This window comes from Histoplasma capsulatum (genome assembly GCF_000150115.1).
Source record: "Histoplasma capsulatum G186AR genomic scaffold supercont2.7, whole genome shotgun sequence".
In the NCBI taxonomy this organism is placed as follows: Eukaryota; Fungi; Ascomycota; class Eurotiomycetes; order Onygenales; family Ajellomycetaceae; genus Histoplasma; species Histoplasma capsulatum.
This window is the reverse complement of record NW_025544807.1, coordinates 741,223-763,540: the sequence shown is the minus strand read 5'-3', so window position 1 is coordinate 763,540 and position 22,318 is coordinate 741,223. Positions and strand designations below refer to the sequence as shown.

The window sequence follows — 22,318 nt, the reverse complement described above, 5'->3', positions numbered from 1 at the left end:
AAAAAAGGGCTATGGAGTTGGCAGAACAAGGAGAGAAAGAGAGGTATAGGTTTGAGAGGTGTAGTTGTGTGTCCTGGTGCCTCAACTTAACTTGCTGCAAACCAGCGAACGGAGGCTTAGGTAAGCGGGATGTCAGTCAACTGGAGAAAGCCGAAATAAGAACTATTCCTGATAAAGACTAGTCTCGATTCATATCTCTTATCGATAAGGACCCATATAATGCGGATGACGTTAGGGGTAAACAATGCTGTAGGTGTCGACAACAGTACAATTTACAGATATTTCCCCGTTTTAGCTATTATTGTCATCACTTAGCTAACCTATCCGACACTCACAGCCATAGATAGACATGGCGGCCACTTTGACAGCTCTCCACTCCTTACGGGTAGGCCGCCAGCAAATCCCTCCCTGGTACCACACCTTACAACACCTCCATTCACCATAAACCTTTTCTCATCTACCGCAGCGGCTTCCACCGCTCCACCACAGCCTCCGAAATCAGCCAACACCTGACAAAAACCTGCGTCGCTGAGCCCCAATGGACCTGCTCCATCCATATACCCTCACCACCAGTTTCACTCCACCACGCACGCGGTCCTAATCGTCATCTCTGGCGAAGCAAACCTATGATTCGGCCATGGAGATAACCCAGAGCGCTTTGACGCTGTAGTTTCAAGCAGGGATTTCCTGGTTGTCCCTGCTGGGGTGGCCCGTGGACTGCTGCACGATAATGAGGCTGGGGTTAAGACGGTTGGTGCATATCCAATGGGGAAACTGTGGAATATGTGCTATGGAGATGAAGAGGAATGAGATAACTCGGCAGAGATTGAGGAAGCGGATTGGTTTGCGAGCGGCCTGCTTATGGGGATTGTTGGCTGGCGATTGGAGTGTGAGCCAATTTCATGGGCTTTCTGTGTGCAGATGTCGCCGTAGGGGAAGCCCGTCTTTTCCTTCATCTCACATTTTCACTTTCTTTTTTGGTACATAGATGGTGTAACTTAAGAAACTTATTCGATGTATATCAACCTTGAGTTATGAGCAGTGAGGGACAAAAACAATGAAATCCGTGCCTGGAAAATATACAAAAAAGTAAATACATTCGGGGAATCAAAGAAATTAAAGCTTGCTGTTGCATCTAAGCCCTTATCACTTTTTGCGCAAAAAGGAAAATGTGATAGGGTGAAAACATGAACCAAACGGAAATTCGTAGAGGATAAGAAATGGATTTGAATGAAATCAAAAAGGAATAAAATCCGAAAAACGAACGGGTGAGGATGCAATGGATATAAAGTTGGCATGAGAATATGCATTTAAAATCCTGCAATGGGGAAATGAAAGGAAAATATGTAGACTCACTAAATTATGAAGATAATGATAGTAGTGATAACAATAAAATAGCAAATGATAGTAAGGAAAGAAAAATGCTTTCGAAATAGAAAAGGTTTACTTGCCCGTTACTCGCTCCACAACCCTGAGGATATCTGTTAACATGCTTTCGCTGATGGGGTATACACAAGGGCGGGTGTAAATGTGGAAGGTGCACAAACCTTAGAACACTAATGGCGAAGGTCGTAAGCCATGCTACCAGTACAATCAGCAATACAGCAGCCAACGCCTTCTGCAGATTGCAGATACTTGAGTTTGTTGGGTCAAATTTTCCGTCAATCTCCCCGGATCCACACGAACTCTGGATATCTGACAAACTTTCAAACGCCAGACTGAGATTGGCCGACGCAAAGACGATGAAGATCAGGTCCAGGAATATAAGCCGCAGCTTCGCCTTAGCAGGCCGGAGCCCTAAAGGTTTTCCAGTGTATTCGTCATAAGTAATATACACTAGATAGACCAGAGCTATAGAATCTACTATAATCGCCAAATCTGGAGAGGGGCCTTGCGAGTGACCATATTTAGTGGCATAGGAATGGATAGAACCACCTAGAGCTAGGGCGACGACCGAAAAGATAAAAACCGTAAGGCGGATTAAAAGAGGAACAATGGGACTTCGGAGGATCTTCGACTGGACCTTACTCAACCGCTTTACCTTCCGCTGTTTGGAATCCTGCTGGCCACTCTCTAGGTCTTTTACATTGGTACTATGGCCCAGCCAGGGGCCCGAATAATCTCCAATGTTTTCGTCTAGCCAGTCGTGATCAACAAGTTTCTCCTCCAGATCTGTAGACGGCCGCGGGTATGCATTAGCTTTCGCAAATGTTTTCCATCTTGATTCCCGTGGGCCTTTTCTGGTGTAGCCAGAGTTCGTATATGAAGCTTGCTGTTTTTCGCGAGGAACGTAGTGGTGTTGGGCGATTCGGACACCTGCAAGTTCTGGGGAAGCCAAATGGGAATGGGCCGGGAGGCCAGTAGTTTCATTCGCAATTCGCACCCATGCTATTTAGAGGATTTTTGATGTCAGTAGGTTTGCGGGCTCAAGGGAAAGGGAAGTACTTGGGTAGGACAGAGTTTATACCTGGTATTGTCCTCGCAGTACGGAAAACGCTATTAGATTGAGTCCCGATGCTCACCCCCACCGATTGAGCTCTACTCTTCGGCCGAAGGGAACTCCGGTCGTGCGAAAATTGAAGTCCTGAGTGGCCCACATCCCCGTTTACGCTCGATCGCGCAACTGACGTGCCCGATTTCTGCCTCACTAGGGGAGGGTCTACCGGCGACAACTCCGACTTCCTGCTGGCGGATCCTCCACTCTGAGTTTCCGGAGGCTGGGGGTGTAAAAGGTAATCTCCATATATTGCCATTGCCCGGAGATAGAGCTTCTGCGTCCAGGGCGTGGCTGTGGTTGCTGACAGTTGACAATCAATTGGGGTGCCGATTGCTTCCTCCCATGATTTTGGCCGCAATGAGAGCGGAGGTACAATCCCTTGGAGAGGTACGCGAGTGGTAATTAACAGGGAGAGCAAAAAAGTTAAGGAAATATGGCAAATTAGGGAAACGAGCGTCGAGCAGTGGAGAAGCAGAAGATGATGAATTGAGTGATGATGTTGGGAGCAGATCAGGCCCGTTCGAGAGATGCTAAGAATATCGCCCTTGCGGCAAATACGTGCCTAGTGCCTGTCAGGCAAAAACTAATATGTAGCCACAGCCTGATCATTTTTATTTGATGCTGAGCTGAGAAAAATTAATTCCTACTGGACGTGAGATGACCTCTGGACTGCGCCCCAAACAACAGAAATTACATCACAGCTCCAGCTCCGACCAACAAAAATTTCCGCTCTAGGCTGTTAGACAATATAGGTGGAAAATGCTCCTTCAAAAGGCGACCTGCAGCCGCGCAGAGTCAAACTAGCCTCGTGCATCTTCTCTCATCGCATCGCACCCCCGGAAGTCAACCCCTAGCACCTCCGCATCTTTGCGATGCGGCTGTACCTCCTCCCCATCTCTACGGGGCGATCTCTCCTTTATTGCAAAAGAATCGACACACGGTCTGCGAAAGAGCTGAGCCGTCTTGACCGCATTACTCAGAAAGCATCAACTACCTGGGCGAAGTGGGAGCAGGCGGAGCAGGCCTGGAAAAAGAGGTTGGTGGCCTATGGAAACCGGGTGTTGCAGCGCATACCATACGAAGAATGGGGCCTGAAGAGTGTGCCTCCATTGAGCACGAGGAGGCAAACTGAGGAGTTGCAGACCCATACCCAGGTCTCGCTCGTTTTCCCTAAGGGCATCATCCAGGAGAGCAAGGTCCTGGACTTGCTGAGAGACTTGGCTACCGCGAGACAACGTTTACACCGGAGACGGATGCTTTGGAGCATATTCATTGCGCCATTGATGCTGCCTGTTGCACTCATACCTCTGTGAGAACTTCACCTGGGATTTGCTAGTCTCTTGTGCATTGCTGCACAATACTCCCGCTGACTTACAAAAAATTTTCTTTTTTTCGCTCGCATGTTCCAGCGTCCCTAATATTCCCTTTTTCTACTTCGTATACCGTGGATGGTCGCATTGGAGGGGTAGGTTTCCCTCCAAATATCCCTTGAGTAAAACCTGTGTAAACTAACCACAAAAAACCCAGCATTGAGCGGCTCAAAACACCTTTGCTTTCTACTTGACAACAACCTCGTTACACCGAGATCTCTTCCCGCCTTGGAGAAATTTTACGCCCATCGCCTGATGATCAACAACTCCGTTCCTCCTGAAGCAAATTCCAAGGCCAATTGCCCAGACGAAGTGATCCTGTTAGAAGCATCCGACGGCAGACAACTGGCTCAAATATTGGGACCTCATGAACTCGCCGCTGAGGTAGAGCGAGCAGTGAGGCAAGTAAAACATCTTCATCAGGCAAAGAAAACATCCTGATTCAATTGGAACTCCGGGAGCCGGTTATTCGACCCGACTATTCCGACATTGTGCAAGTCAGTTTGTCAGCTTTCCCTTTACCAACTGAAATCGCATGCAGAATCATTTCTTAGGCGGAGCTGATTTTGAAAACCCACGCTCATGCTTACACACCATAAGAACTGCAGTGTTCGTACGGCCGTTTTCGACGTCCATCAATTCACTTCTACATCATCGATTAGAGAATGAAATATGAATTGGGATTCATGGATTTGAAGGGGGTTCATGGCTTACATAGGAATATTTGTTTCTCTATTTTTAAGTGGGTGGTGGCTGTGCGAATCACTTTGTGCTGTCTCTCTGTCCCCGGGGTTTGCAGTTGTCCAGAAGTTGTACACGGGTGTCTACGGGAGGGAATTCTTGATTTTGCCGCAACTCATGTGGAGGGTGTATTAATTATCGTCTAACATTATGTACCATCACTATCCCTACTCTATATTTTTTCCTACAAGCTTACAGCCTTTCTGTCGTGATATCTATCATCCTTCCACCAAAGTTAGATATGTTTATACAGGACTATTTCAATTTAAATATGCGGAAATAAAAATTGACGGATACCTGAAATTGGTTAGATATGCGCAATCAAACCCCTTATCTAGTATTGGGGAATCCACGGGGAATTATTTTCTCCGATAACCGCTGCCAAACGTCAAGTATTACCAGACCGTCAAGCTGACCAACCTACCTCCAATTCCAAGTACCAGTTATTTAACGCTTGCTAATGCCACTCTCGTCGTCTGCAGCATGTCCGAGAAGAAAATAGAACAATGGGAAGTCGAGCGATACTGGGAGATCTTCTCTTCGCTCTCCAATGGCCAACCACACCTGAACAACGCGCAGGCCGCGACAGTCCTAAGGAACAGCCGATTACGAGACGACCAACTGGAAAAGGTGTGGGATTTAGCAGATGTTGACGGAGATGGCGAGTTGGATTTTGAAGAGTTTTGCGTGGCTATGAGGCTTATTTTTGATCTTGTGAATGGGGTATGTATTCTTCTTGAATATTATACGGGGCCAAAGGGCACATCATACGATGCGGGCATGCGTAGAGTGTATGCACATCGGTCAGAATATGGATATACGTGCGTGGTTCTGGCTAACTTGGAATTTTTCCTTCTTCTTCCTCTTCTTTGATGTTCCTAGGAATACGCCGATGTGCCACATTCATTACCAGATTGGTTGATTCCGGAGTCGAAGGCGCATCTTGTCCAAGCTTCGCGTGCCCTCACGGGAAGGCAGCCACAATTCGAAAGGGTGGAGGAGGAAGACGATACTCCCGGCCTCAAGGATGGGTTTGACTGGTACATGAGCCCAGGAGACAAATCCAAATATGAGGAGATATATTCCGCGAACAGGAACCATCGCGGGGAGATAACATGTGGGTATAACTTATGAATCCTGGCCATATCCTTCTCATAAAGCCGCTGACATTCGATACCTTCCTTCCGACTCCAGTCGATTCCCTCCAACCCCTGTACGACTCCCTTGCCGTACCCGACACCGACATCCGCTCCGCCTGGAACCTCGTCAACCCCTCAGCCTCCTCCACGATCTCCAAAGATGCGACCCTCGCCTTCCTCCACATCCTGAACAACAGACATGAGGGCTACCGTATCCCGCGCACTGTGCCCGCTTCGCTTCGCGCTTCTTTCGAATCCAACAAAATCGACTACCAACTCGACAGCGTCCGCCCAGCTCAGCGGTGGGGTGCTGACACAGATGCAGATACCAGCACAGGCCGTAAAGCTAAATTCGGTGATGCTTATCTCAGCCGGTTAGGCGTTGGCGGACGAACTACATACCGCCCGCAGGGAACGGATTTCAGCAACACCATACAGGATCAGGAGTGGGAGAAAGTACGGCTACGGCGGGAGCTAGCGGAGTTGGAAAAGAAGCTGGAGGCTGCTGACGGCGCGATGGAGTCGAGGAAAGGTGGAGGTGGCTCTGTTAATGGTGGGCCCAATTGGACACTCATCAAGAAGGAGGCGTTGCAGTTGCTAGAATATAAAGAAAGGGAGTTGCGGGAGCTTAGAGAGGGGACAGGTAAGGTCAAAGAAGGAGAGAGCCTGGAGAGGTTGAGGGAGGATGTTAAGACGGTTGGCGACCAGGTGGAAGGCTTGAAGGCACATTTGGCGAAGAGGAATGAGACATTGACTGAGTTAAAGGATCAGATTCGGGAGGAGAAACGGAGTCGGTGACGTGGTATGGTGCGGCATTGAGGGAGAGGTAGAGGTGAAGAAATTCCTCTTTGAGCTTTTTCGATTGTCAAGTCGGGGGCCTCCCCTCCTTTTCCTACCTGTAACTAGTACATATTATACCATGTCTTCATTTCTTCCACCGTTTAAGCGTCGATAGCATTTATGAGTTCTTTTTGACATTTTTGTGCGCAGCCGAAACGGAATTGGAACGGTTGAAAAATATCCAATTTGTATATTTTTGGGTCTTCCTTTGATTTAATCATTGCTCCTCCCCTATTTCTTGTTTGCGTTGCCGTTGAGCTCAAGATGTGTATGACATGAAACTAACTATCTCGATGAAATTGGTCAAACCCAGAGGACTTCGGGAACTTCACTGACCTAGATGAAAATGCGTTGCTAGAGGCTGTAAGTGACCACCGTACCCCCTAGAGGACACCCGCTCTTACAAAGAGCAAAAGACAGAGCACCCAATTCTAAATACAAAAAAATAAAAAATGATACCAAGTCGAGAAACTCGATCCTCTTCTAACCAATCTAATTATCTACTGGTAAGCTCAGCCATCATGCCCTCCGCCTCTTTCTTGGGTTCCACAGCAAAGAAGCTATTACCCCCCTTATCCAGGCCCCTCTCAGCCCTCTCATATGCCTCATCACTACGATCAGTTAATATATCCAGGTCGCGTTGCGACAGAAGAGATTCCGGCGTCGCCCCTTCACCACCACCAAGATCTAACACCTCAAACCCAGCATCTCCAAGGATTTTCCGCAACTCTTCCGCCTCAGAAGAAGCGGCAGCAGATCCAGGTTCCAGCAAACTTTTGAACTTCCCCTTTTGAATGACCAATTTTTCCAACCTACGTTTTGAATCTGCCTTTTCGAGTAGCGTCTGCTCGACGGTACCCCTCGTCGCAAGTCGATAGACAATAACCGGCTTAGTCTGGCCGATGCGGTGCGCGCGATCCTGCGCTTGCAGGTCCTGTTGCGGGTTCCAGTCAGAGTCGAAAAGGATAACCGTGTCCGCTGCTGTCAAGTTAATGCCTTGGCCACCGGCGCGAGTGCTTAGGAGGAAAATTCTGTAGTCCGGGTCCGTGTTGAAGGCTTGGATTTGTGCCTGGCGGTCAACTTGGCTGACAGCGCCATCGATGCGACAGCAGTTCCACCCGCGAAGGTAGCTCGCGTAGTCCTGCAGCAAATCGAGTTGGGTTTTGAATTGGGAGAATATGAGGATTTTGTGGCCCTTGGATATTAGGCAGGGAATGAGCCGGTCGAGGAGGAGCATTTTCCCCGACGAGGTAATGAGGGTGTCGTCGATGTGGGATGGGTCGTCACCCCAGGGCCAGTAGAAGTTGTGTGGTGAGTTGCAGGCTAATCTGGCCTGCATCACGGGGTTTTGGAGCTTTTTAGAAGCAATTTCCCTTTCTGTAGATATTAAAAGACGGAAATTTAGAAAAGGGATGAAACCACGTCTGGCAATAAATTCGCAGGGTTGAAAAGTTATGCTTACTTGCAAGTTGAGCCGTTTTGGCCTTTTCAATCCTCTCCAATTCGCTTTCACTCTGGTCTGATTCTTCTAGTTCAGATTCAATCCCCTGTTCTAGTCGCCGCAACCTAGCGTTAAACTCTCGATCGCTGACCTCCTTATAGCTTAGACGACCCTTTCTCCGCCTTGCAGAGCCTAAAGTGCTTCCGGGTGTAGATTCACGGCTGGATTTCAAGCTTTTATTTGGGGTCGAGGATCCACTGTTGGAGGGTTTACGTTTCAGGCTCTCGGATCTTGACGTCTTTGGAGTCCCATTTCTGGCATTGATCCTCTCAGCTGCTTTTTCTTCCAGATATGCCCTACTAGAGCCGTTCATAATTTCAAGATATAGATCTTTCTGCTCAGGCGTTAGCGGTGCGTATAGTATGTATTCCCTTTTTTTAGGTAGAGATGTTTCAACGTCCGTCTTCACTCGTCTGAGTAAGAATGGTTTTAATATCGCATGCATGGTAGACACAAGGTTGCGTTTACGCCGCTCCACAGCCGCTTTTTGGCCTCTGTTATCCAGGACTGAAGAGAAGTCGAACCAGCTCTCAAAGCTACCTAGGTCATTGAAGACTTCGGGAAGGAGGAAATGAAGCAGAGACCATAATTCAGCGATATTATTTTGCAGAGGTGTTCCAGTGATGAGGAGACGGTTCGCAGAATTATAGGTGAGGAGTTCTTTGATCAATCGACAATTCAGGTTCTTTAGCCGATGTCCCTCATCCTGTAAAAAGAAATTAAAATCCGTTAAAAAAGACATCTGATATGGCATGTGATTGACATGAGCTCACCACGATGATATATTTCCACTGATACTTCGCCAAAAACTTCCGGTCGTTCATGCAAATCTCATAGGATGTGCACACAACAGGAAAATCCTGCTTTTTCTGGTCCTGTAGTTTCATCCGCTGATCTCGAATCTCGGCACGTTCTTCTTTACTACCGTGATAAAGCACTGTCTCGATACCAGGTGTCCAGCGCGCAAACTCGGCGACCCAATTGCTAACTGTACTAAGCGGAGCAGAGATCAAGAATGGGCCAGAAACGTTGTGCTCTTTAAAAAATGCTATCAAAGATATAGCCTGGATTGTTTTTCCCAGGCCCATTTCATCAGCAAGGATACCACAGAGGCCATTCATCCATAGGGATTTTAGCCACTCCAGACCCTCTAGTTGGTATTCCCTCATTTGGCCACCGGTTACTAGTGCTGGCTGCTGGGTAGCTACTAGATCCTGCTCGCCTATTGCGGTAGGCTTCGCCTCATATTCCTCTGCGGCTTCTTCCAAAGCCTCTTGGACTGTAGGGTTATCCTTTGAGATCTGTATATCGGCTTTCTTAAAGTATTTCGAGATGGTATTTCCGGCGGTACTTTTTGGAGGACGACCCCTCGTCGGCAGCTTTGTTTCCTTTACCCCTTTTTCTGAGCTAAGACTTTTAAAATCGCTGGCAGGTGTTTGTTCTGCCTGGGATGGCTTGCCGCTTCCTCGGGTGGCTCTCTTCTCAGTTGTTGTGACAGGGGACTTATTCTTCATTGTCACCGCAGCTTGTTTTGCGAGTTTCCGTTTGGCTTCTTCTTTCTGTTTCCTTTGCTGGTCTTTCATTTTATCTGCCATAATCGCCACGAATACCTTTTCGTTTGATTAACAGCCAGTGGTTTTAAGGTAACCGCTAAATAGCAGATGGCGGCAAGCAAGCAAAAACGAAAAAGAACTTACAGAGCTTGTCTTAAGCAGCTTGGTTAAAGCTTTAGCCTTGATATCCATACCCTCCTCGTCGTCTTCCTCCATATTTTCGTTCTGCGCTTCATGTTCTTGAGCGGAATCTACTTCCACCTTGGACATATCCATATCTCCTTTGCCCGGTGAGTCAACGATGGGAGGAGATGATTGAGGTGTGGATGCTCCAAGGGAGTTTCCTGGTGAATTAGCTGAACTGCTAGACATTGGCCACGTATAGCCACTTTGTAGGCAATCTGCCGTAGAAGTGATGGTGTGGTCGAAAGTATTTAAAAGGGTCCCACTGGCGAGTTTCTCTAAGAGCGCTAACGGTCAGAATGAATAGCTTTCGTGTAGCAATTACGTTAAATCCTTATTCAGAATTCCTGTTCTAATGGTATATATTATGTTTTATCTTTCGAAGCACACTGCCATTTATGACTGCCATTGATAGTAGCGAGGGGGAAAGGAAAACTCACCGTGCATCAAGGAAACCTTGTTACCGAACAGCCAAAACAACCTCTTCTGCCAGCGTGCAAGCTGGAATTGAGCAAGGCGTGCTCTTTTGCTTTGCCTGTCAGTTCCGTCTCGGCTGCTGTCGTCCGCCACTTTACGCGTGGTTGGGTCAGAGGCGCGAAATAGTCGCGCATTACGTCAGCGAGAAAGCTGTCCTACTTACATTCAAGCTGTTGAACTCCCAGCAGGACGCCAGGCCAGACCACCACGCCTTTCTATAGTATTTGATTCTGTGCTAGGTTTTGCTCTGTCCAGCTGCACAGGTTGTCCAACACCACTTAATCAAGCCATGCTGTATACAACCGCAGTTTGCGCGCTTCCGGATTCATCCACTGAATGTGATGTTGTGACCCGAACGGTGTAGCGCCGTCAGTGGTGTTATGTCCTCCTTACTTGCATGACTGGAGAAAAGATGTTCGTCTCCTAGATCACCATTTTGCTGCGAGTGTAGCTACAAAATCATACTAGTATGTACCACGGGCCAGGTTCCTGCAGTGACATATCAGGGTGATTCTGATTCATTCGTTTATTATTTTTATCTTTTAATCTTTTTTCTTTCTTTAAGAGAACGACTCCTTTACCTGACCCAACAGCTGATGACACTGACTGCTCTCAAACGGACTGTATCCCTCAAATATTACAGCTAAGAAAAAGAAAAGGGAAAAGGAAGGCAAGGAAATTGAAAAAAAAAAAAAAAAAAAAAAAAACCACTGAACTAGTGAGAGATAGAAAAAAAGGGAGAGGGGAGGAGAGGATAGTAAACAAGCAGATAAACGGATCCAGAAATCCACCCAAGCAGAGTGCAGGTATCTTGCCCCAACAAAAGAATTCAAGGTTATTCTAAACTTTCCAATCTGTCCCTAGCCATCATGCATCTGACAAAAACGCCCGGTATCCAATTCATGCTTCCTGCTTATTGATTCTTTCACTTCTTCTTCTAGTATTAGCTGCGTCCACCCCAAGAGTATTGCTCTTCATAGTTTTCTTTGTGCACCCTTCTGTTGTCGTTTCAACGCATGTCGGTAATTGAACCGTTTTGCTTGGACACTTCTTTTTCTTCGTCCACCCATGACCATACCTTCTATTTCTCTTTTTCCGGGGTCCTTCCATCTTCCCTAAGCTTATTGCGCCTGAAAGACCCGCGTTTGGTAGATCTGGAGGGTTTTTGTTGGGGCAGGAGAGCATGGTGTCCACCTTTGGGTGCACAGGAGTAGTAGCTGTTTCGGTTGGCGATGGGTTGTGTTTATCCTTCCCACTAACTGTAACTGTGCTTTCGCCCTTTACCTCCGTCATATCTAGTTCTGGTACAGGTGATACTAAGCTTTGTGCTGCATGTAGAGAGACCCCTTTGGCGCATGTTCCCTCTGCATTAGTAGCCTGAGAGCAAAACGTAGTTGTTGCAACCCCCGGCATATGAGCATTATTTGGCGTTGGGTCACTAGTCGTAGTTAAGAGAGGCGGCCCACCCCGGTTGACATTGGGTTCTCTGGCATATCCTTCTAGCTCCCTCGCAAGTGTTCTGTTTTCTTCTTGCTCGCATCGAGCTGGGAACGAAGGTGGCGTTATTGGTGAATATTGTGGTCCATATCTCTCCGACAAGTTGTGGTTGCTGAGCGACATATAGTGCGGGACGAAATTTGACCCCGGATTGGGAATCATTCTTGGATTTCCACTATGGCCCGGGCTACTTGTCCATCTGGCTAGTGGTTCCCTCCTCGGTTTCTCAAACTGGCATGGATTACCCAGGTTGGGTGGTGTTAAGTTCGTGGGTGGAGAGACTGAGCTTGATTGATGGCATGCTGAATCTTCCCGGAGCGCACCCTTAGCTTCAACTCTGGCTGCTGCAAGCCCATCCCTGTACATCCGCGAAGCTCGAGAAGCAGCCTCCGTATCTTCCCTACTTTGGCTATAGATCCATGTGCCCCCTAATGATCGCTTTATTGTTTTGCAGCCCCCCCTCTTACCCGATATTGCATGCCGTGGCCATAATTGGGGCAACATATTTGCTACACTCGTATTGTCATTGGAAATGTTCATTTGTGGTTGTGAATGTCCTCGCATAATATCTCCTGGTGTTCCAAAGATATCTTGTTGTATTCGAGCAGCGCCTTGCGACCCAACTTTGAGTCGAACTACTGACTCATGGCGCAGTGGTGATGACTGAGGAAAGGTGTTTTGGAATGGCCTAGATGGCTGTCGCCATTGACAAGATTCGGCTTTGTCGCTGAGAGTTCGAAAGGGAAGGGATCGCACCGTACCGGCTCGAGGAATGGATGATTCCCGACGATGGTAAAGTAGATGCTGAGCAGCATTCAGACTAGGATCCAGAGTCCGTAGTCGTTTCGGAGGTGGGGAACAATCGGAATGCGAACTGGCGCCAGTTCCTGTTTCTGAATCAGGATTACTTTCACACTCTGTATCTCCATGTTCAGAGATATTGGCTTCCTCAGCCACAGGAAATTCCCCTGACCATTCAAACCCCTCGTCAGCTCCTGTCATACCAGTAGTGGTGATCGCCACAAGATTGTTACTCCATTCACCAGCAAACATAGGGTCCAAACCAAGGCTTCTCAGATATTTGCGTGCGATCAGGATATCGCTAGCTTGACTCATGGAGTAATCCGGGCCTGAGTGTGCTGTCGTATCAAGGAATTTTTTTGAAATGTTTCTAAATACTAGCTGACCTGGTACTTTTTGGGTTCTCAGATAACTATTGTCCATTCGTAGCAACGCCCGGAGTTGTTTCGTTCTCATCTCGTTTAACTTCGCGTTCTCGCGCTGAACCTGTTCCTTGCGCGCAGAAGAATGTTCGATCATCTTGATTTGCTCTGAAGGGCTAAGTCTCAGCGCCTCGACTGCCTGGCGGTAATCGCAGACGGAACGGAGATTCTCGAAGATTTCTGTTTGAAGGATTGGGGATATATCGCTCCATTTTATTTCCTGGAGGGCGCCCTATTGATAGTAAGGATAGGCATTAGCGAGGGATTATACATCTTAAAAATACCTTCCTTCGGGAAAGGGGTGAAGAGATGGTAATCTCACAGCTGACATCCCAGCCGCTTCATAAGCACCGATTCCGACATCATTCTCATCATCGCTCAGATTCATACTGCTCCTTGTTCCATGTTCACTATTCCCAAGCTCATTCGGGTAATTCACACAGTCGCAACTAACTTGAAGATTTAATTTTCCAGGGGTACTGCTACTACAGTCATCGCCAACATCGAGCATGGATACCTCTCCTTTCCCTCCCATTCCCCGCTCACGACTGGTGTTATATTGACAGTCAGTGATATTTTCATAACCGAAAGAATTCGCACCAGAGCGCTCCTGCATAGACCCTATCCTGTTCCTGGAACTCTGTGGAACTTCCTGTGAGGGGTATTTTGGTGGCTGTTGGTTATCAATAGTGGGGAATGCTGCAGGAGGTAGATTGGGGTTGAAGTCAACGAAAGGTGGTGGGAAGACGGGGCGCCCAACATCCGGTTTATAGCTACGAGATTCGTTCCGTGCTGGGGGTGGCGGAGCGGGTTTTGTAAAATTCTCTTCATCATATCGTTTTGGCGGTTTTAGAGTATCTCTACCCCTGAGATTCATTGTTGTGGGATAAGGTGCGGTCCTACCTTGCTGGAATTAACCGAATAAGTTGTCGGATGTGTGAGGCGGAGACTGTGCTAGACAAAGGTGTGTTCTTCTTTTATCTATATTTTAATCCTTGTTAAAGGGGTGGTGGAATGCTGTTGTGTTGTGTCATTCGTTGCTGGGCTGAAGGGCGCGGTGGGTAAAAAAGGGGAGGGTTAAGGGGGAGGGCTGAGGGGGTATAAGGTGAGTTGGTGAGTTTGACCAAAGGGTCGTTTGAGAAAATCAAAAGGACTACCTAAAGGCCGTGAAAGAGAATTCCATGAGATGAGGGTTGAAAGGCTGCAAGAAAGAGACGATGCTCCGAGTTATTCAAAGACCGGAGGGTTTGCTGTCCTGAAGTTGAAGTTGTGGGTGGAGTGAGAGGGATCATTCGGATGTCACTGATGTGGACCTCCTGGGTGAATATCTTGAATTAGGCATTGCGACTTGCAAGAAGACATCTGGGTTGTTCTCTGCTCCAGGAGAGAGGAAGTAATAACACATGATAGTCATTGCAAACAAGGGCAGTCAATTCTCCTTGAGAACTCAAGAAGAAGAGGTATGGAAATAAAGAGAAGAGAGGATTAAGAAGACATTTCCCTGCCGGGATGTTTGAAAAGTTGAAATATTTTATTGAAAATGCTTTCTGAAAGGGTTTCCTTTTGAATTTTTATGTATGGGGGGGTGGGGGTTTTTGAACAATATTGTCAACGACAAGTAGGAATTCTCCCTCTTGACAAAGGGCATCAATTAAAATTAATACAAAGAAGGAATACGAGCGGAAAGAAGCGAAGCAGTGACAAAAGCCGAACGCAGCCAAACGCCTGACGCTTATCACGTTTGGCAAAAGGAAAAGCAAAATACGATTTCCTGGTATACAACAAAAATCAAGAGCGAGAGAGAGTCCCAAGCAAACGTCATATGCTCTATATATAAACCCGTGTTTTGTGCTCCATGGAAGCAGATAAAGAAAAGTGCGGATGGAAGGGACGATTTCCTGTGTGATATGTTTTCAATCGCTCTCGGTTACACCCGTCTACTACAGCAATGATTCCTAGCAGGTTGCTGTGCGTGTATTCGCTCGCTCGCAATGTGCACATATCAAGGGTTGGAATTATCCGCCATCTGCATCGCTAAAAGGAGGCTGAGGACTTCTGGACGCGAAGCGCTCGTCATCTAAGGAGGCCTGCATTTCAACATCCGGAAAATTACAAACACTATCCTCTAACTCTCGTGTGGCATCAATCGGTCTTTTCTTTGGGCTGGGAAATCCCACGGTGTTGGTTGTCCTTCCATTGGAACCGTTGATCGCATCCTGTGCTTTCATGACGTCCCTCCTCGCGGCGAGGATGGATCCAAACGTTTGAAGCACGCGTTTCAAAGATTCTGGGAGATTGCAGCAGAGTCTTCGACCCTGGACATTGATGAAGGCGGTTTGAACATCGTAATTGAGGATTGCCATCAAATAGGCGATAGCGACAGCTGCTGAACGCTCGTTCCCCGTCTCGCAGAAAATCAAGACTTTTTTCCATGGTTTGCTTCTGATATCATTCCCAGGAGTGGTGGTTGCACCTGTGTGGTGAGCTGGACAGCAGCATATATGTTCGTTGATTCCTCGAATGATATCAGGCAGCGATTTAATAAGATCTTGGTCATCCACGACGATGAAATTGTCAGATTCAATGCCATGCATGGCAGCACATTTATCTGCATCGACAATGCGAGCGTGGTAAGGGAGTGGGCCTCTAATTCCTAGAAGATACGTTATTCCTTCTCGTTTCACAAAATCAGGGTCTCGTGCTGAAGATGTCGGTCCAATGTAAAGGAATGGGAGAATCATTTGGGCCTCTCTGCGTTGATCATACTGCCATTCCATCAGCCTGAAAGCGGAACGGAAGCTTTCTTGCCCGAGTGATTTAAAGAATTCATCACAGGCTAAGTAGCCGCTAGGGAAATCGTGAGATGTTGGTGCCTCGAAGTTTCGAAGCAGGTTGTAATCCAATGAGTTCGAGATGCCCGTCCAGACAGTCTCGAGGCCAGAGCAATATGGTTGAGTAGGGATATATGAAGTTTCATGGCTTCCAGGAGTCGCCGCCCCTTGATTCAGATTCTGCTCTCCCATTTCTAGCGGAAAACACGATTAACCGGAAATTATGTGTCCAATGCGCTCTGATGATGAAGAGGAAATGAACACTGCTGTTGCGGACTAGTAGGGGTATAACATCTCCAACCCTCGTGGATGGCCACTATCGCCCTCTAAACAATATCTCTTCTGGTGAAACGGTTTGGCTGTGGGGGTATCGGAGGATAAGACACAATGGTTTGAAGCATATAATGATTTTAAACAAGCGTTTCCTGTCACATAACGGTACCAGAATGACGTATTCCATGAAAATTGAAGGTTGGTTGTTGTTCCAAGGCTAGTTCGTTGTGGTCACATGCCTGCAAATTAACCACGTGATATCAAACTCTAGCCACTGGCTCCTCAGGGTATCTTGGGTGCTCATTGCTCCTAAGGAAATGATAGAAGTCAGTTTCGTTTACAGACTTTATGGACGCTTGCACAGTTGATTTACTTTCGATCTCAACCATAACTCACGAAAAGCCATTTCCAATGGTGTCAAGTAGACACCAGTACACCTTTGAAAATAACAGCATGTCAAAACCTCTACAAAATGAATGCATGAATCAGATGTAATAACGGCTTGGGAGAACCCGGGTGCTTGAACATCTCAATCCTTTGCCGGTCGATAACTTCAAGTATGCCAAACCGAAATTTGAAACTGGAACTCGACAAGGATCAAAATTTCCAAGATGCAAATCAAGACCTCGCGTGTTGCCTTGCGTTCGGGAGAAGCCCGTGAACGGTTGGGAAGAAGAGCCTTTGACGCGCCCCAGGCCCCTTTGGACCGTCGCCAGTCCATGGTGGTTGCTAAGTCTTCTTCAATGACGATTTGGAGGTCGCGCAGGCAGAAATTTATCGTCAGTGCCCAACCAGACCGATCCAAACCTGGCGACACTAGAGTCGAAATGGCAGACCATTCGCGTCCAGAGGTTGCCTCATGACACGCGTGCTTTGTTCCCGGTACGCGGATGCCTTCGAAGCTCCAACGGATATAATTTCGGATCTCAGTTTAGGAAAATAGCGCTTGACGATTTCCCACTCATTTCGACACCTCATGTGAATGCCAATGGAGATGGTGGCTTGACTCGTACCTTCCACAGTCAGTCAGCCAAACCAGCAAAAGGAAAAGAGCTCTGGCCAACAACAGAAGGGAAAGGCGGACTTGTCCAGAAAAGAGTGTTCATCAAAACGAAGTCCGTTCTCGCTGACGCAGAAACCCGGATAAGAGTTCTCGCCTCATTGACGGGCGATATCGTATTGGATGTATGAGGATGCAAGAAGCCTAAAGTACGTTAAGGAACTAGCCGTGCAATGAAACACAGGTGCCAATGAGATGGGATTGATTTTGATCAACGTCGCATGAAAAACTCTGGGGGTATTTATTAGGCCCACATAAGCGGTGAACGATTGATTACGCAGGCGTCTCTCTGACGCAGCTAGAGCTCTAAAGTGTAGCATTCCTAGGCAGCAAGTCTTGCCTCGACCGTTTGTCAAGAATCTTACTCACAAAAACCATTCTTCAGCGCGGAGAAAATGAAAGCCACCATCGCAGCGCGTCCTTTTCGCCCCATTATGCAAAGATTAGTTGATTTTTCAGCACAACAAACACTCCTCCACGCCACATCGGGCGTGTCGGCAATCCTGCCTGCGGCATTCAACGGTCACGATGGCCTGAGGAGCTTCACCTGCGAAAGAATCCTATGTACGCCACCAGAAATTCCTTGGCAGTCTTAGCTCCAGCTCAGGCAAAACTCGTAACAGGCACACTTGAGTCAGGCACCCTAAAACTACTCGGATCAACCAATTGGTTGGACTTCACAGTCACATGATGCTCCCGTCAGTAGCAGGATCCACTTACAGATTTCTTCAGCCATGTTAGAAATGACCTAAAAAAACTTCATGCACATCCTCTCCACACGGACGCTGTTGGCCTCGATATGTCCTGAGACGATTCACAGATTAATGAGCTTTGATTGACTTCTCTTAGCGCCGGGTGGACCGATTCCTGGGTACCATCATCGCTTATTGGCTGGCTCAACTCCGGGCTCTTGGTGTCGTTCGACCACATGTGCGAGAATGATTTGCACGGATGTGGCTCCGTTGCGATGCTTTTTGCGCAATTCATTTCGTTGCCACTTTTGAATCTTTTGCATTTTACACTCGTTGAGGAATTCAGGTCTGGTACGCACGAGTGCCAGTACGCACGTATGGGGATGGCGATAAGCCTCAGCCACACTGGATGACTAATAGGAACCAATGAATGACTAATTTGAAAAACAAATAACTACTAACTATCTAATGCCAAGAGCAGAGAATGGCGTGAGAAGGAAAGCGATATGGAGCCCGGATGGCAAGACGAAATGCCGCGTAGGCAGAAATGATGAGGAAATGGCGCGGTAGAGAGGTGGGGAAAATGCTTGAGCAAATTGGGAGAGAAAGGATGTCATGAACAGATTCATACAAGGCAGACGTTAGTTTAAAAAATGGGGTATGGTAATGCAACGATGATGATCAGTAATAGAAAGTGTGAAAAAGGAGAAAAAGGCCCCAATACTTCTAAGAAATGAAAAGGGAAAAACGCCACACGCTCCAGATGTAAATGTATCGTAGAATGAAATTACATGCTGCAAGGCCATAAGATGATATTTGAAAATAAGAAATACAATTTGAACCCGTCGCTAAATGCCAATATGCCTAAACAAAAACCAAATGAAACCAAATGTGGAAATTGTCCACTGAAATATAAATTATATGTCCACGGAGAGTAGGAATAGTCGATGGCAGGAAATCGCGCCGGTTTTCCTGGTTGTGTAGATATCTTTCTCTCGTTATTTCGCTGTTATTGCCTTCGTGTTCGTATATTCTCCCCACCACTCAACCGTTCTGAATCAGTCGTCGAAGCTGTTTCAGCTCTTTTTCCAGTTCATCTAGCCTCGAGTCTTTCTTGATAACTTCTCGCCGAAGGCGAGTAATCTCATCACGGAGATCGAAATGATTCGAGCCTTCTTCGTCCGAGGAAGAGTAAGATTCGCTAGTATGTCGCTTCCTTTTTGAGGGATGGAGGGGCAATAGCACGGTGCTGTTCTCGGGTTCATTGGCTTCCGAAGAAATAGGATCATCGGGAGATCGGCCGTCTCCTCCTCTGTGAAGGCGACGAAGATGCTCCTTGAGATTCTCCTGTCTGGTAAATCCTTTTCCTGAGCTGCGATTACAGTCAGGGTAAGGACACAGCAGCTTTTTCCCTTGACTGTTCATTTTATGAACTTCGCGTTGATGACGGAGTAGGCCACCTGAATATGTGAAGCCTAGCATCTTGTTACAATCTGGGTTTGTGCACTTATATGGGCGGTCATGTTTGTCCATATGCTTGCTATCAAAAAATTAGTGGATGTATTTCAAGAAATAGAAACAACAGGAAAATAAGAGTGCTACATACTTCCATTCACAAGGTCTCTTGAAGTATGGGATATGATCATGGCAGTCTGGGTGGTCGCAATAGATCTGACCGGCAGCATTTTTGGGTGGTTCCCTCGTTCGTCTTACGGCTAATCTCGGTCGGGCACTCTCAACTGTGACCGATGACACGGCCTGAGCCATTTCGGTTTCTTTGGGAAACGGAATATCAGTTGTCACCTCTGGGCTTTCACTTCTTTGGGGACTTGGATATCCGATGTTACCACCCATAACGGAAGTGGAAGTAAAGTTTGACAGACACCGAAGGGCGCAGAAAGAGAAGCACCAGTTGTTATTTATATATTAGGATGTCAATTCTTGAGGCTCTGTTGGAAGTAAGCACTCGGTTATATCATTCGACGATCGCCATGCATTGGCAGTGGCACACAGAAAGCCTCCGCTGTCGAAGGATACCACTCTCGTTAGTACGCGAGTCAGGACAGTCGTCATTCATTGGGTCACTACCGAGTGGCCATAACTTTGCTCGTCAAATAAAGAGCCCAAACCAGATCAGTCAAACGGCGACCTGACTCCCGTTGTGGCCTTGAGGCCGATCCAGTATCAAAAGCTGTCCTCGAGGAGGAAGACCGCAGGCTACCAACGAATGAGTGGGAATGACTCACCAATCGTAGAGGCCTGGAGTCCAGCCGGGGTGTCCCGCGCCACGACACACGACGTGAGCCAGGCCGTTGCTTGATCCTTACTTTTGTTCCACGCTGCTGACTCCTGAGGCAGCGTGCTCTCAAATTCCAGCCAATGTGGCGCCTGTGGCCTCAGCCCTCTAAGGCATCTATCGCGGTCACGGGGTTCGGGTGTCCCGTGATTTGGCGGCTGCGCAAACTCGGACTCTCACGTTTTCCGATCGCCGAAGTTCGAGGAGAATACAGATGAAAAATCAACGACTTCCATGATGGAGTGGTGAGACTAGAAGCCGGTTCCAGCAGGTTCTCCAGCTGCCTTATAAAGCAATTGTGCCCCTTCTCCTCAACTTCATGGTTGTTCTTGTCATCCATTCCCGGGCTGTCGTGATATACCATGGGTTGTTGGTGCATATTGCGAACTCAAGCCTAAGTGTGTTGGTACAACTAGATTGATAGCACAACCATCCTTTTAGAAGCTTGGTACAAAAGGATTGTTACGGGCCCCCCCCAATGGCAATGATATGGAAACGTTTGCTGAAGGTCGTTGTGATTCCGTTGTCTGGCGTCATGAACAGCGAGGTTATGTAGCGCTGAGCCTGTCCGTTTCGAGCAAAGCTTCCTCCGCAATGCAGCTCTTTGTTGTCACTGTTGCAGTATCCCCATATCAGCGGACTCCAAGAATACTGCTGGAGGTCGTCGAATGTTCCACCGCCACGTCGCCCCTTGCGAAGTTGCTCATTCGTAGAACCAATTTTCCCCCACTCGTCGCCTTGTGCTCTTGGAGAGGGGCACATCTGCAAACCTGGGACGTCCTTGGCCGAATTCCTCGTGAAATTGAAGCATGCCGGATCAGGAGATATGAGATAAAGCTCCCATCGTATCGGTTCATCCCTGCGGACTTTAGAAATATCATACAACTTATAGGTAGTCATTGTCCTCGCAAATATCGCGACAACAGCTATGGATGTGGGGCGTATGGCATCGATGCATCTTACCCAAATTTCTCTCCAATTACAACGAGCTCTACTTGGCAAAAACTACGTATGACCTTAGCAACAACTTTATCGCAGGCTTATTCGATGAATCGCAAACAGACACACGATAGTTTGGCATGGTCCTAGCCGGTTCGCGTCAAGTGCCTGATGTGCATTTCCGCTTCGTTCGGGAATTTCCTTTCGTCTACGAATGTGCTTCCGTAATATTTTTCGGAATTAACAAAAACTTACACCAACAGACGCCTTCTAATGGAAGAGCACATATTTTATGATAATGTTGATCTGAGAACGTCAATTGCTCGGTCGCCTTGGCTCTCAGGATTCCCATGCTGACACGATGGGCGAATGCCCGCCCATGATGCACATGAGCATTTTCCTTTCTCACCTTCCCTCAGCATATATCTTATCCTATGCAACCATAGAAATTTTGTAAACGGCCATGTGGTTGCTATCACTTCGTTCATATGAAATTTCCTTTTGCTAACTTACCATGAAAATAGGGGTTTGAAGGCGTATTAAAATGGTATGTTCAGTGAACATCTAGCTAACTTTTCATTAGTGTTATAAGTGCATGATGTACCTCCAATCCATCAATGACACCAACCAAAAATGCTTGATTTGCTGGGATGGACTGATCATGATATTTTTGATCGGACTGAATAAATTCAAGAGTCAAGACCACGTATCAATCTATGCACCTCTCACTATGCCTGGCAAAGTGAGGCAATATACTTTCACGAAAGTAATATTGTGTTTCCATGCTCTCGTTGGATTTTCATCAGCCTTTCCTGGCCGCTAGCAGTTGCTGCCTTTAAACAAGGACATGCCCGCCCTAGATTTGTATAATTTTCGGACATTGCAACACACGAATGACAGGTTGCCAATTCTCTTGTCTAAAGTTGGTCTTGCTACTTCACCAATGTGGTATGATCAATGCCAATTTTATTTCAGGTGGACATGGCAATAAAGGGGTTTTCGTTCCCAGTGTGCCGCTAGTGACGCGAATCTTCTCGTTCCAGTCGTGGTTAATATCGCAAACATAATTCCCGTTGTCATGATACGGAAGTTGAAAGATATATACTTTGTGCATGGCGCCACATACCAGAGCCTTTTGATTCCGTGTTGACTAATTCTCGGAGGTGGAAATCAGAATAGTGAACTATGAGTGACACAACTTTGGAA

The 22,318-nt window shown here is 47.2% G+C and overlaps 12 protein-coding genes across 12 annotated transcripts; 6 read left to right on the top strand and 6 right to left on the bottom strand.

The window, feature by feature from the left end:
- Nucleotides 1-349: 349 nt before the first annotated feature.
- Nucleotides 350-810, top strand: HCBG_05550 (cupin domain-containing protein; the record flags this gene model as incomplete). Its single annotated transcript, XM_045432599.1, has 3 exons — nt 350-411; nt 467-594; nt 644-810. 3 exons carry the CDS (start codon nt 350-352, stop codon nt 808-810), a joined length of 357 nt encoding a protein of 118 aa, XP_045286715.1.
- Nucleotides 811-995: 185 nt separating this feature from the next.
- On the bottom strand, nt 996-2,753 carry HCBG_05549 (uncharacterized protein; the record flags this gene model as incomplete). Its single annotated transcript, XM_045432598.1, has 3 exons — nt 996-1,471; nt 1,548-2,388; nt 2,468-2,753. The coding sequence occupies 3 exons, from the start codon at nt 2,751-2,753 to the stop codon at nt 1,444-1,446; spliced, it is 1,155 nt and encodes a 384-aa protein (XP_045286714.1).
- Nucleotides 2,754-3,175: 422 nt separating this feature from the next.
- On the top strand, nt 3,176-4,308 carry HCBG_05548 (uncharacterized protein; the record flags this gene model as incomplete). Its single annotated transcript, XM_045432597.1, has 3 exons — nt 3,176-3,806; nt 3,907-3,962; nt 4,025-4,308. 3 exons carry the CDS (start codon nt 3,370-3,372, stop codon nt 4,306-4,308), a joined length of 777 nt encoding a protein of 258 aa, XP_045286713.1.
- A 743-nt stretch (nt 4,309-5,051) lies between these two features.
- Nucleotides 5,052-6,686, top strand: HCBG_05547 (cytoskeletal adaptor protein SagA; the record flags this gene model as incomplete). The annotated part of the gene is made up of 3 exons (XM_045432596.1): nt 5,052-5,331; nt 5,491-5,725; nt 5,803-6,686. The coding sequence occupies 3 exons, from the start codon at nt 5,092-5,094 to the stop codon at nt 6,543-6,545; spliced, it is 1,218 nt and encodes a 405-aa protein (XP_045286712.1).
- Nucleotides 6,687-7,083: 397 nt separating this feature from the next.
- HCBG_05546 (lymphocyte-specific helicase) lies at nt 7,084-9,911 on the bottom strand (the record flags this gene model as incomplete). Its single annotated transcript, XM_045432595.1, has 4 exons — nt 7,084-7,964; nt 8,050-8,794; nt 8,862-9,698; nt 9,786-9,911. 4 exons carry the CDS (start codon nt 9,909-9,911, stop codon nt 7,084-7,086), a joined length of 2,589 nt encoding a protein of 862 aa, XP_045286711.1.
- A 311-nt stretch (nt 9,912-10,222) lies between these two features.
- On the top strand, nt 10,223-10,522 carry HCBG_05545 (uncharacterized protein; the record flags this gene model as incomplete). The annotated part of the gene is made up of 1 exon (XM_045432594.1): nt 10,223-10,522. The coding sequence occupies one exon, from the start codon at nt 10,223-10,225 to the stop codon at nt 10,520-10,522; it is 300 nt and encodes a 99-aa protein (XP_045286710.1).
- Nucleotides 10,523-11,201: 679 nt separating this feature from the next.
- On the bottom strand, nt 11,202-13,898 carry HCBG_05544 (uncharacterized protein; the record flags this gene model as incomplete). Its single annotated transcript, XM_045432593.1, has 2 exons — nt 11,202-13,253; nt 13,344-13,898. 2 exons carry the CDS (start codon nt 13,896-13,898, stop codon nt 11,202-11,204), a joined length of 2,607 nt encoding a protein of 868 aa, XP_045286709.1.
- Nucleotides 13,899-14,536: 638 nt separating this feature from the next.
- HCBG_05543 (uncharacterized protein) lies at nt 14,537-16,291 on the bottom strand (the record flags this gene model as incomplete). Its single annotated transcript, XM_045432592.1, has 1 exon — nt 14,537-16,291. The coding sequence occupies one exon, from the start codon at nt 16,042-16,044 to the stop codon at nt 15,037-15,039; it is 1,008 nt and encodes a 335-aa protein (XP_045286708.1).
- Nucleotides 16,292-16,736: 445 nt separating this feature from the next.
- HCBG_05542 (uncharacterized protein) lies at nt 16,737-17,618 on the top strand (the record flags this gene model as incomplete). The annotated part of the gene is made up of 1 exon (XM_045432591.1): nt 16,737-17,618. The coding sequence occupies one exon, from the start codon at nt 16,737-16,739 to the stop codon at nt 16,986-16,988; it is 252 nt and encodes an 83-aa protein (XP_045286707.1).
- A 129-nt stretch (nt 17,619-17,747) lies between these two features.
- Nucleotides 17,748-18,447, top strand: HCBG_05541 (uncharacterized protein; the record flags this gene model as incomplete). The annotated part of the gene is made up of 3 exons (XM_045432590.1): nt 17,748-17,854; nt 18,035-18,228; nt 18,356-18,447. The coding sequence occupies 3 exons, from the start codon at nt 17,748-17,750 to the stop codon at nt 18,445-18,447; spliced, it is 393 nt and encodes a 130-aa protein (XP_045286706.1).
- Nucleotides 18,448-18,921: 474 nt separating this feature from the next.
- HCBG_05540 (uncharacterized protein) lies at nt 18,922-19,731 on the bottom strand (the record flags this gene model as incomplete). Its single annotated transcript, XM_045432589.1, has 2 exons — nt 18,922-19,417; nt 19,484-19,731. 2 exons carry the CDS (start codon nt 19,729-19,731, stop codon nt 18,922-18,924), a joined length of 744 nt encoding a protein of 247 aa, XP_045286705.1.
- Nucleotides 19,732-20,635: 904 nt separating this feature from the next.
- On the bottom strand, nt 20,636-21,073 carry HCBG_05539 (uncharacterized protein; the record flags this gene model as incomplete). Its single annotated transcript, XM_045432588.1, has 1 exon — nt 20,636-21,073. The coding sequence occupies one exon, from the start codon at nt 21,071-21,073 to the stop codon at nt 20,636-20,638; it is 438 nt and encodes a 145-aa protein (XP_045286704.1).
- Between the last annotated feature and the right edge of the window lie 1,245 nt (nt 21,074-22,318).